The 11,356-nt window shown below is 49.4% G+C and overlaps 1 protein-coding gene across 1 annotated transcript in view; it reads left to right on the top strand.

Moving 5' to 3' along the window:
- The first annotated feature begins 6,556 nt into the window (after positions 1 to 6,556).
- HS3ST6 (heparan sulfate-glucosamine 3-sulfotransferase 6) overlaps positions 6,557 to 11,356 on the top strand; it is a 72,249-nt gene continuing 67,449 nt past the window's right edge. Inside the window, exon 1 of the mRNA XM_033167344.1 lies at positions 6,557 to 7,168. Coding sequence (XP_033023235.1) covers positions 6,639 to 7,168 — 530 coding nt within the window. The 5' untranslated portion in view covers positions 6,557 to 6,638. The remainder of the gene's footprint in view (positions 7,169 to 11,356) is intronic.

Here is an 11,356-nt window from a genome sequence, read left to right as displayed (position 1 = left end):
AAAAACATATATACTCTTTAGGTAGCTTCATTTCTTTTCCCATTAACTTATGCTCAATTTCTAATACTCCTTAAATTTATTTAAACCAATATATTTCTTAACTTGTATTCTATATTCTATATCTTAAGACCTTCTTATACAAATAAATCTATCACCTCAAAATTTCTTCTAAACCATTATCACTAACCTTAAACTTCTCAAGCCGATTCTTTTATATATTTCTGCACAAATATTCAAACATTCAATTTAGCATGCTTAACTAAATAGTCCTTAAATTTCTTACTTTCTGAAGATGTTTAAGGATGGAGCTGTGTGTGCCATATGGCCTCACCTATCTACACCCCTAAGCTAGCCTGCTCCCCTAAGGTATGGTGAATATACGGCCCCATTGTTGAGTGTTGTGGTAAGAACGAACTGCCCTTCTGGGTGGCTCATGTACAAGCAATTAGAGCAGGCACCTCCTTCTCCTTCTCCTTCTCCTTCTCCTTGAGCAGCCAAATGTTTTAGAACATCCCGGTCCTCCAAATGCATAGACAAGATTCCTCTGAATGCCAGAGCTGGAGACTAACAGCAGACAACCATCACCTCCTTGTCTTGCTCCTGAGTGGCCAGAGTGCTGGGCTGGAAGGAACGTTTTCCAAACTAGCTCAGCAAGTCATCTGTTTTGGAATTGTTGCGTAACATCAGAAAAGCCCCCTGGATCAGGTCCATCATAGTCCAGCGTCTTGTTCCCCTGGTGGACAACCTGAAACCCACGGGAAGCCCGCAAGCAGGACCTGTGTGCAGCAGCAACTCCCCCCTCTTGTCATTCCAGTGTCTGGTATGCAGAGGCACCCTGCCTCCAACTGAGGAGGGAGAATGGATCCACTTGCTGGGTGGTGACAGAGACGCTCCCTTCCTCTCCCCCAAAGCCATACATCTTCTTCCCTCTATGCTATCACTTGGGAGGTTCGGAAGTCCTAATTATATTCAAAACAGATAATTATATTAATGGGCTAATTAACGCTTTTGCTGATTGTAGCTATAAAAAAGGATGGCACAAAATGGGGGTTTGGTGCTCGGAAGCAGATGTACAGAAGCAAACAGATGCATTTCAATGAAGACAAGAGCGGACGGTGCTTTTGTAGAATACTGTTGTGCTCATGTCCAGCTTGAAGGCTTTCCAGAAGAGGCATCTATCTGGTTGGCTCCTGGGAGAACATTCCTGGATGTTGGACTAGACAGCCTTTGATCTGATCCAGCAGGGCTCCTCTGGGATCTTTCTCAGACACGGAGACTTTCCGGACACGGTCCAGTGGGAAGGTCTCCTCCACAAACGACAGCCGTGATCTTGGTGTTGGACTTGTCCATGGGAATTTTCTACTGGATTTTACCCTCTATACTCTACAGGGTTAAATTTCTAGTTTTGTGAAAGATAGAAATGGCTCGATGCTTCCATTCCCATGACCAGCAGTTTGTTTGGGGGCAGCCTTTATTGGCTCAGTACCCTTCAGAAGAGGGAGTCCTGGAGACTCCAAGGTGTTTCAGATACGCAGCAGCAAGTGTACACCCTGCCAGTCCCACAACAATGTCAACTGGATCCAGCTCCAACATTCCTGAAAGACCACCTCCTTCCCTACAGACCCTCCCTGGTGTTAAAATCAGCTGAAGGGGGCCCCTGGTTAGCTCCACCTCCCACAGAAGTTTGGAAAACCCACGAGCATTCTCCCCTCCTGTGATTTCCAGCAACTGGTATTTAGAGCATAGCCATTGTGGCTAAGCATCCTCCATGAATTGGTCCAGTCGTCTTTTAAACCATCCAGGTTGGTAGCCATCACTGCTTCCTGCAAGCGTGAGTTCCATAGTTTAACTATGTGCTGCATGCAGGACTTTATTCCCTTTGCTCTGAATATTCCAACATTCAGCTTCATTGGATGTGGACGAACTTCTAGCAACGTGAGGGAGAAAGAACCTTTCTCTATCCAGTGGCGGAAGAAGGCTCCGCGCTACCTGGGGCGGCAAAAGGAAATGCCCTGGGGGCGGGGCGTCGTGATGTCACATTGTGACGTCACGACGGAGTGCCGCCACCGCTTCCGCAGGCCCCTATTAAGCAGCAGAGCGAAAAGGCGGCTTGTGGGGCTGCCGAGCACGATTGGCGGCTCCCCACCGATAGCGCACGGCATCCCCACGAGCCGCCCTTTCACTCTGCGACTCAAAAGGAGGCCGTGGAAGTGGCGGTCCGACAACAGAGTGTGCCTGCGTGAAATGTTGCGCAGGCACACTCCGTCGTCGGGCCGTGCGCTGCCGCTCCCAGGGTGACGGAGGGAGCGGCGGCGCGTGGGAATGGTGGGAGGGGCTGCTGCTTGTCACCCCCCACGTGCCGCCGTTCACTCCGTGGCCCCGGAGGGAGCAGCACCACACACACCATGCACTGCTGCTCCCAGGGCGACGGGGCGAGCGGCGGCGTGTGGGGGTGACAAGCAGTGGCCCCTCCCGCCACTCCCCACGCACCACCGGTCGCCCTGGGAGCAGCAGCGCTGCACGGACGGGGTGCTCGCTCAGCCATGTGCTGTTGCTCCCGGGGTGACGGAGGGAGCGGCAGCGTGTGGGAGTGACAAGCAGTGGCCCCTCCCGCCACTCCCCACACACCGCCGATCACCTCGGGAGCAGCAGCGCTGCACGGACGGGGTGCTCGCTCAGCCATGTGCTGTTGCTCCTGGGGTGACGGAGGGAGCGGCGGCGCGTGGGAGTGGCGGGAGGGTCCGCTGCTTGTCACCCCCACCCTCCCCTGTCACCCGGGGCATACCGCCCCTAACGCCCCCCACCCAGCAACGCCCCTGTCTCTATCCACTGTCTCCAATCCTATGCACCATTTTAAAAAGCTTCTATCATTTTGCTTGTTACTTGCCTTTTCTCTAAGCTAAGAAGTCCCAGATGCTGCAACCTTTGCTCATAGGGTGGAACATTTGAGGCTTGCGAAAGAACATTTTTCTGACGGAATGTGTCCTTCCCCAGCAACTAACATTCTCCAGCTGAATGCCAAAAAATAAAAAAATTGCTCCGGGTCACCAGGCCTTTCCTTTAAACTCATTTTTAAATTGATGGCTGATAATGGAACTACACACATTCAATCTGTATAATGCATGTATCTGTGTGTCTACACGCACCTACACAAAAAAAACTCCTGTACCTCTTTAATTAAAGCTGACATTTGTGAGGGCTAATTGTTAATTGCCCAGCATGTGGCTATCATCAAACTAATTGCTGTTTATTTATGACATGTTTCCCATCTTTGGTTTAGAACTCGGCAGGGGAAAAGGCGGTCTTTTGTGGCAAATCACTTCCCATGAGGCAAGTGATTTGAAACAATAATTACAGTCCCCAAAATGTGGAGGTTGTTGTTGCTGGTGGCGGAAATCAGATGTGAAAATATTTGTTCATTGTATGTAGGCTGTAAAACATCCTCTCCCCCACCCCACCCCCTCTCAATTAACCTAGCAGTTCTTCTGCTCAAATCTTGTTTGATCTTCCTTTAATTCCAGTTTTGGGTGGGGGCAGGGAAGTCATAAAACTAGTGAAGACACATTTGTCTTTGATTTGTATCATTCCCCATCCCTGAAGGTTCAAGGCAGATTGTAAATTACACATTTTGTAACATGTCAAAATGATCACCTTTGTCCTGTTCCTCTAGAAGTAGAAAACAACACACACACATACACACACACAGAGAGAGAGTTCCCCCTAGATTTTCAATGTGCTTTACGTTTCCTTTCAGAGATCATGGGTCTTCATGGTAAATGTGACAGATCATTCTGGAGACCTGCTGTTCAGATGTTCAGCAAGATGGAAATAATATGGCAGTAGTCTCACCTTGACAGATGACTCTAGCCACCTCCAATTCCCCCCCCCCCAACCTCAAAATTCACTTTGCAGTCCTCCGTGATCATAGAGAGCCATCTGGAGACTCCTAGACATACTAAAGGTCAACGGATGTTTAAATTTAAGAACATAAGATGCGCCTCCTTGATCAGGCCAATGGCCCATCTAGTCCAGCGTCCTGTTCTCATTCATGGTGGCCAACCAAATACACTAGTGGGAAACTTGCAAGCAGGAACTGAGCTGAACAGTACTCTCCCCTCCTGTGGTTTCCAGCAACTGGCATTGAGAAGCATAGAATCATAGAATCATAGAGTTGGAAGAGACCACAAGGGCCATCCAGTCCAACCCCCTGCCAAGCAGGAAACACCATCAAAGCATTCCTGACAGATGGCTGTCAAGCCTCCGCTTAAAGACCTCCAAAGAAGGAGACTCCACCACACTCCTTGGTAGCAAATTCCACTGCCGAACAGCTCTCACTGTCAGGAAGTTCTTCCTAATGTTTAGGTGGAATCTTCTTTCTTGTAGTTTGAATCCATTGCTCCGTGTCCGCTTCTCTGGAGCCGCAGAAAACAACCTTTCACCCTCCTGTATATGACATCCTTTGATATATTTGAACATGGCTATCATATCACCCCTTAACCTTCTCTTCTCCAGGCTAAACATACCCAGCTCCCTAAGCCGTTCCTCATAAGGCATCGTTTCCAGGCCTTTGACCATTTTGGTTGCCCTCCTCTGGACACGTTCCAGCTTGTCAGTATCCTTCTTGAACTGTGGTGCCCAGAACTGGACACAGTATTCCAGGTGAGGTCTGACCAGAGCAGAATATAGTGGTACTATTACCTCCCTTGATCTAGACGCTATACTCCTATTGATGCAGCCCAGAATTGCATTGGCTTTTTTAGCTGCTGCATCACACTGTTGACTCATGTCAAGTTTGTGGTCTACCAAGACTCCTAGATCCTTTTCACATGTACTGCTCTCAAGCCAAGTGTAGTACTCTGCTCCCAAGTGTAGTACTCTGCATTTCTCCCTGGCAGAGCATAGCCATTGTGATTAGCAGCCACGGGTAGCCCTCTCCTCCATGAATTTATCCAATCTTCTTTTAACGCCATCCAAGTGGGTGGCCATCACTGTCCCCTGCAAGACTGAGTTCCATAGATGAACTATGTACTGCCTGACACTGGAGCCAACTCTGTTGCCCTCCCCCCCCCCCCGTCAACAGGCAATGTTGAAGCCCTTCTTTGTGTGCACCCACAATCTTTGGTGCGAGGTGGCACCTATGCTGCCTAAATAAGTCTTTAATTTCTAGCTGATGTGCCTAATACCAAAAGGCATCCAGGATACAGCTAAAGGCTGGGGAACCTGTGGCCCTCCAGATGTTGCAGGACTACAACTCCCATCATCCCCTGACCTTTGGCCATGGTGGCTGGGGTGGAGCTGTAGTCCAGAGGGTTGAGGAAGAATGCACTGAGCTAGACTGTTGGTCTGTCTCAGGGCTGCAAAACCTGCGATCCTTCAGATGTTGTTGGACTACAAATCCCATCATGCACTGACTTGGGCCATGCTGGGTGGGGTTGGTGGGAGTTGGAGTCCAGCAATGTCTGGAGGGACCACACATCCACCCCCACCTCAATTGAGCAAGCAGCTAATTGCCATTAATCCTGATTCTTGAGCCTGCGTCCAGTTTCACTGAATGTCTAGTATCTGGGTCAAAGTAAGTGGGAAATGCCCCTTCCATAATTGGGGTTGGGGTGGCGGGTCAGTGGTGCTTTGCTTTATTGGCTTTTATTACTGCATCCTTCTCCAACCCTGTGCCCTCCAGATGTTGCTGAACTACTCCCGTCACCTCAGTTCCAATCCAACCCCATCTTGTGGCACCCCTAGTTAAGGAAGGTCGAGCTGTCCTCTTTAGCACCCTGCACGTCTCATGGTGATGCATTTTGAAATAATTCAACCATATGAAAAATTTAAACAGTAAGTTCTTTCGCTGTGCTCTGTATCTGTTACAAACTTCCGATGTCGACGGTTCCGGACCATTCTCCGGGCTGCAAACCTGTATCTACTCGAGAGAGGCTGAAAAGCGCGTCTGCTTAGCTAGCTGATGAATTTGCAAAGTTTGAGGGGCCCGTTCCATACTTACTGGGAAGTAACCCCTCTTTAAAAATAAAATAAAAATCAGCGGTGTTTTATCCCCGCGCATGGAAACCCGATCCTACGCGCGCGCGCACGGTTATTCAACCAGGCGCCCAGGATCTCCCCTTTCAGCTCTTCGGGGTTCCCGGGGAGATAGCAGACGCTCCTGGCGCGCCTCTCCGAGGGACTCTGGGCTAGTCCGTTTCCCCGCGCAGCGTCTTCCTCGGGGAGCCGCGCGAAGTGAAAGTGACCAGCCCTTCGAGGGGGCGGTGCCAGCGGTGGGTGTGAAAGTGACCGGAGTTTGCTGAATGGTGCCGGGAGGGAGAGAGGCGGGGGAGGACGCAGCTGACTCTCCTCGCGGAGTAGGAGGGGGGGCTCCTCCGTTTGGTGAGGAAGGAGACGGGTGGGGGAGAGAAGAATTGGGGACCTTCTGGGCGAGGAAGCTCCACTTGGGCTGAGACTGAGAGCGAGAAGAAGGAGCCGCGGGAGCCGCGGGAGGGGGGGACCTTTCCCGGGGCGGCGGCAGTTCCCCGTAGGAGCGATGTCCCCTCCGGGCCGCGCTCCTCCTCCTGCTGCTCCTCCTCCTGCTGCTGCCGCTGCCGCGGGTGGCGGCGCCGTGGTCCCGCGTCCCCCGGGGCCGGCCCCCCATGGGATGTAGCCGCGGCGGGCTTCTCCGGGCGCACGTCGGGGGGCTGCTGGGTGCGCGCGCCCCTCCCCGCGCCCCGCTGCTGCTCACCATGCTGCTGCTCTTCAGCTACTTCTTCTACTGCCTCACCGGCTCTTGCGAGACCCTCCGCCCGGGGGGAGCGGGCCTGATCCGACAAGCGCAGCCGCACGACGAAGGGAACCCCCCGCACAAGCTCCTCTTGTTGCTCCCGGGACTGGCCGGGGACGCCGGCGGGGAGGACGAGGAGTCGGCGGCCGGCGGGGCGAGGCTGGAAGAGGAGGACAACGACGTGGGGGACGGCCGGATCGGGAGCCCCTCGGCCGGAGGAGCCTTGCCCGTGGCCAACGGCTTTGGGAGTAAAAAGTTTCCGCAGGCCATCATCGTGGGCGTCAAGAAAGGCGGCACCCGTGCGCTGCTGGAGTTCCTGCGCATCCACCCGGACGTCCGAGCCGTCGGGGCCGAACCGCATTTCTTCGACAGGTGCTACGAGAAAGGGCTGCATTGGTACAGGTAAGGCAGGTGCCTCCGTCTCCACATATCCTTTTCTCACGGATTTAGGGGGCACCCGACACGTGCGCGCACAAGCACACACTAGGGTGCCAACTTGAATAAAATATTGGGGGCCCAGATATGTCCCGCCCCATGTTTTATTGGGGGCTAGTGGCGAAGAGACCTCGGCCCCTAGGAGTTGGTTCCTATGATACCCACCCACACACCAAGGGTGTCTCTCGGAGTCCCAGCACAGGCAGGCAGGCACATGTCCCTAAGCAGAGTCCGTTGCATTTCGTTTTTCTATCTTGAAGACCTCTCTTTCCACTTTGCTACGACCAGATCAGAGTTTGTTCACAACTCTGGGGTGAGATGAAACAGACATTTTAAAGCAGCCCATTGTCTGGCGGGTGGAATAGGTTGGCCTGAGTAACAGGATGGTCAGTTTCGCACCTTCTCAACCTTCCTCCTGCTGTTAGGAACATAGAAATTAGAGAGCATGGAAGAACCACAGAGTCAGGCCATCTAGCTCAGAATTGTCTGCACTGACTGGCAGCAGTTGACCGTCGAGGGGCTCCAGGGAGGGAATGAACTGGAAGCTGGCTGTCGCGTGTCAATCTTGAGTTCTGTCACTGAGCTACAGCCCTTCCCCCCACCCACCCACCCAAAGGTCAGAAATGAATTTGAGCATGCTAGGCAGGCATCAACATTGGCACACAGGAAGCTGCCTTGCACTGAGTCAGACTGTTGGTCCACCTAGCTCAGTGTTGCCCACACTGGCAGGCAGTGGTTCTCCAATGTTTCAGAATGAAGTTTTTTTCTTCCCCTAACCCTACATGGAGGGTTTAAACCTGGGACCTTCTGCAAGCAAAGCAGATGCTCTACCACTGAGCTACAGGTCTTCCCTAGCCCACTCTTCGTGCTTCACCCAGCCTTATAAAAAGCTCTATTATTTCAGAACAGTGCATCAGTGTATTAATTAACCCAAAGTAATGGTCAATCCTATTTCTGAGCTGGAAATGGCTACTTGGGGTTGAAATTTCCTCTCTGCCAATAAGAATCATGGCTTGAACGGACGGGGAATTTTGCCCCCAATTAATTAGATTGGAACACAAACTATTGATTTAACTTTAACCCTTTTTTAAAAAAAATTGCTTAAATCTCTGAGCTTTTGGGATGTGAGGAGAGGCAGAAACTAAAAATAAATAAATACGGGATGTCCTCTTTTTTGATCATTTGCTCCCCACCGTCACACAGAGCTTCCCCTGTTCAGCACACAAACTTATAAATGGAATGCAACCTCAAACAGACCCAAAGTGTTGTTTAACAATGGAGGTAAGTTTTGGATCAACGTATAGGAGCTGGCAAACCGCTGGTACAATATGTATGTTAATCCAAATTAAAACACAGCTGTTGTCCCCTCCCTCTAGGAATTCTGATAAATCCTTTCCATATTAGGGCTGTCTTTCCCGGATGGTGTACTCATCAAAATATTTCCCAAATGTTTGGGTCGCCATTGTCTCCAGAGTTTCCTTAAAAGCGTCTTCTTGTTCCACGTAGTCAGTGTGCATAGGCCACAAATCTAATGGCCAACTGCACACTCCAAATTACGTGAGCAAGGCTCTTGTTTTTTTTTACACCGGATGAACTCTCCAGTCTTTCTCCCTTCATGTTACCATCTCCCCACCTTTGTGCCTCTTTTATGAAACTTTCCATTATGGGATAAGGTATGAAAGACACTCTTAACTTTCCGAGTGGAAGGCTGTCTTCGTTTGAAGTCAATGGCGGAGACTCTGCCTTTATGGACTTCAAAGGGGTCTAGATTTCACAAAGACCAAGGTAACAAAAGCTGACCGACTATTGAAAATGCTTTTTAAAAAAACAAAAAACCCAAAGCGATTTATCAGGGTTCAGGTGCTGCCCTTTCATGCAGGACTCCTGTGGGCTGGAAGGCAAATCACAAACTTTAAAACAAATGAGCTGGGTCTTTTCAGTGTCCTTAGACCTGGGTACCTACCCAGCTCCCAAATGTTCAAATGTCTCTTTTGAATACGATGCAGAAAGTTTCTGTACTTGCCGATATTTCCCCACTCGAACTGCAGTGAGGCTGACATCACAAGCCCATCAGGTTTTCCCAGCTGACACTCTTTCTTCACCCCTCCTTCCTTTCTTCTTCTCTTTCCTCTTTCCCCCACTTTAAATTTTTGCATCTTCTGGGACTTTTGAGCGAATCCTCCAGTGGCAGCAACGGCATAGGAAACCACGGTTTAAGCTGAGTTTGGTCTCCTTCCTATCTTGAGAAAGACCATCACAATTAAGCAAATCTTCAAGATCTTTGGAAACCGGAGACTAACAAAGCATCCTTTTTGGGAGACACAGGGATAGGACCTCCATGCTAGAATGAGCTTGATTTAAGTGTATCTAATTTTTCCCAGCCTTCCTTTGCACCCTCACTTTGTATATGTCTCTGGGGATAATAGGGTTTCCCACCCGCATTGGTTCCTCTTCAGAGCCACCAAGATACCGTAGACACAGAACCAGCCCATCTCCCTAGCAGAAATTGAGTTTGTGTGTGTAAAGGGGGCATCAGCTGCTTTTGGCATCCTCTGTGGTTAATGGCATTCTGACATGAGTCTTGCCAATGTACAATGGCCATGATCCACTTTAAAATCTTCCAGCACAAGTCCCATTGATAAGGATTTAAAAAAAAAAATGGCATGCAAGAACGCATTAGTGGAATCACACAGTTCCCCCGCATCAAGTGGGGGCATTTGCAAGAGAATGCCAAGAAAAGTGATTTGTTTCTGTTATTTGGTATCCATTTGGTTCCTCTCCCCCCCCCCCTGTTGGGATCGTGATGGGATCCCGGAGTTCAGCTGGCTTTTTGGCAGACTTGTGTTTTAAGAAATACAGATTAAAAACAGAAAATTAAATGCTGGGAGTTCTGTGTGTACATGTTTAGCCTAGCTTTATTTATTTATGTATGTGTCCTGGTCTATGTGTTCTATGGATGCTTGGAAGGGTAATGTTACACAACAAAGCAGGTCTCTGCCCCAAAGAGTCTACAATCTAAAGGCCAGCAGTGGTGGTGGTGGGGAACAGTATGAAGGGGGATATTTGGAAAGGGAAGCAAATGTGAGCCTATAAAGTTATGCTTCATTTTGGCTGGTGTGAGGGCAATGGGACTGCTACTCCTGCCAGGCTGTTGGAAAGAAGCAATAATGATGCAGAAGCAGTTACCAGTATCCCTGGGTGCTGCCACCTCTACTTTAGCTTTGGAGTAGATGGCGAAGACCCTAATCTTTTGGGAACATCCGCTGCACAAACCCCAAGAAAAGGACAATTGCATGCCCTTTCCTTTCAACGGAACACTTGGAGGCAACAATCTCGTTTGACTTTGCAGAAGGCCCTTGCAAAAACAACAACAACAAAACCCTGGGCAATTCTGGGTTGAAATGCAGGTTTAACTGTTTGCAGCTTTTTAATGTGTGGGGGGTGGTTGGTAATCGTTGTAAATGTAAGTTTTGTTTAAAAGTGTCGCTTATTATTTTTATTTATTAAATTTCTATACCGCCCTATACCTGTAGATCTCGGGGCAGTTCACAACATAAAACGCACGAGTCCATTTTGCCGGAGGTGCGAGATTTGCCTAAGTTACTGCGGACTAAAGATGCAGTCCTCATATTGTGTCTTTGAAAGCAAGTTCCCTGGAACTCAATAGGTTGTGCCTCCTAGCAAACGCGCAACAGATCTTGCTGCAAGACATCTGGAGGGTGCGTAATGGAAAATTAAGAAGATCTAAACTCTTCTCCTAAAAAAAAAAATTCTGACAACTAACCTTTGTTTAAAAAAAAGAAAAAACCTCCCCCACAGACAGCTCCCCCTGGTTTTGGTAAGCGTAACTATTATGTCATACTTGTGCATCTTATCAAATGACATGAATGTGCATATGTTTTTAAAGTTATAGGAATTAATATAATTAGTGTCTGCATATGTTTGAAAGGGTGCTCCAGTACACATGGGGGGTGTATTACTGGTTTCCATTTCTTAAGTATGAACCCTCTGTGTTTTTAAGTATCTCTAAAAAGAAGTATTGCAAAACTTGATATTTTCTAGCACCTGAAAACGTTAGTGCAAGCGAGGAGACGGGCATTGTGCAAAATCTGAGTTGGGTCCCTTATGCAATTAAATTGCGATGAGGTGGAATTG

This window comes from Lacerta agilis, chromosome 13, assembly GCF_009819535.1.
Source record: "Lacerta agilis isolate rLacAgi1 chromosome 13, rLacAgi1.pri, whole genome shotgun sequence".
Taxonomy (NCBI): domain Eukaryota; kingdom Metazoa; phylum Chordata; class Lepidosauria; order Squamata; family Lacertidae; genus Lacerta; species Lacerta agilis.
This window is presented reverse-complemented; position numbering and strand designations above follow the sequence as displayed.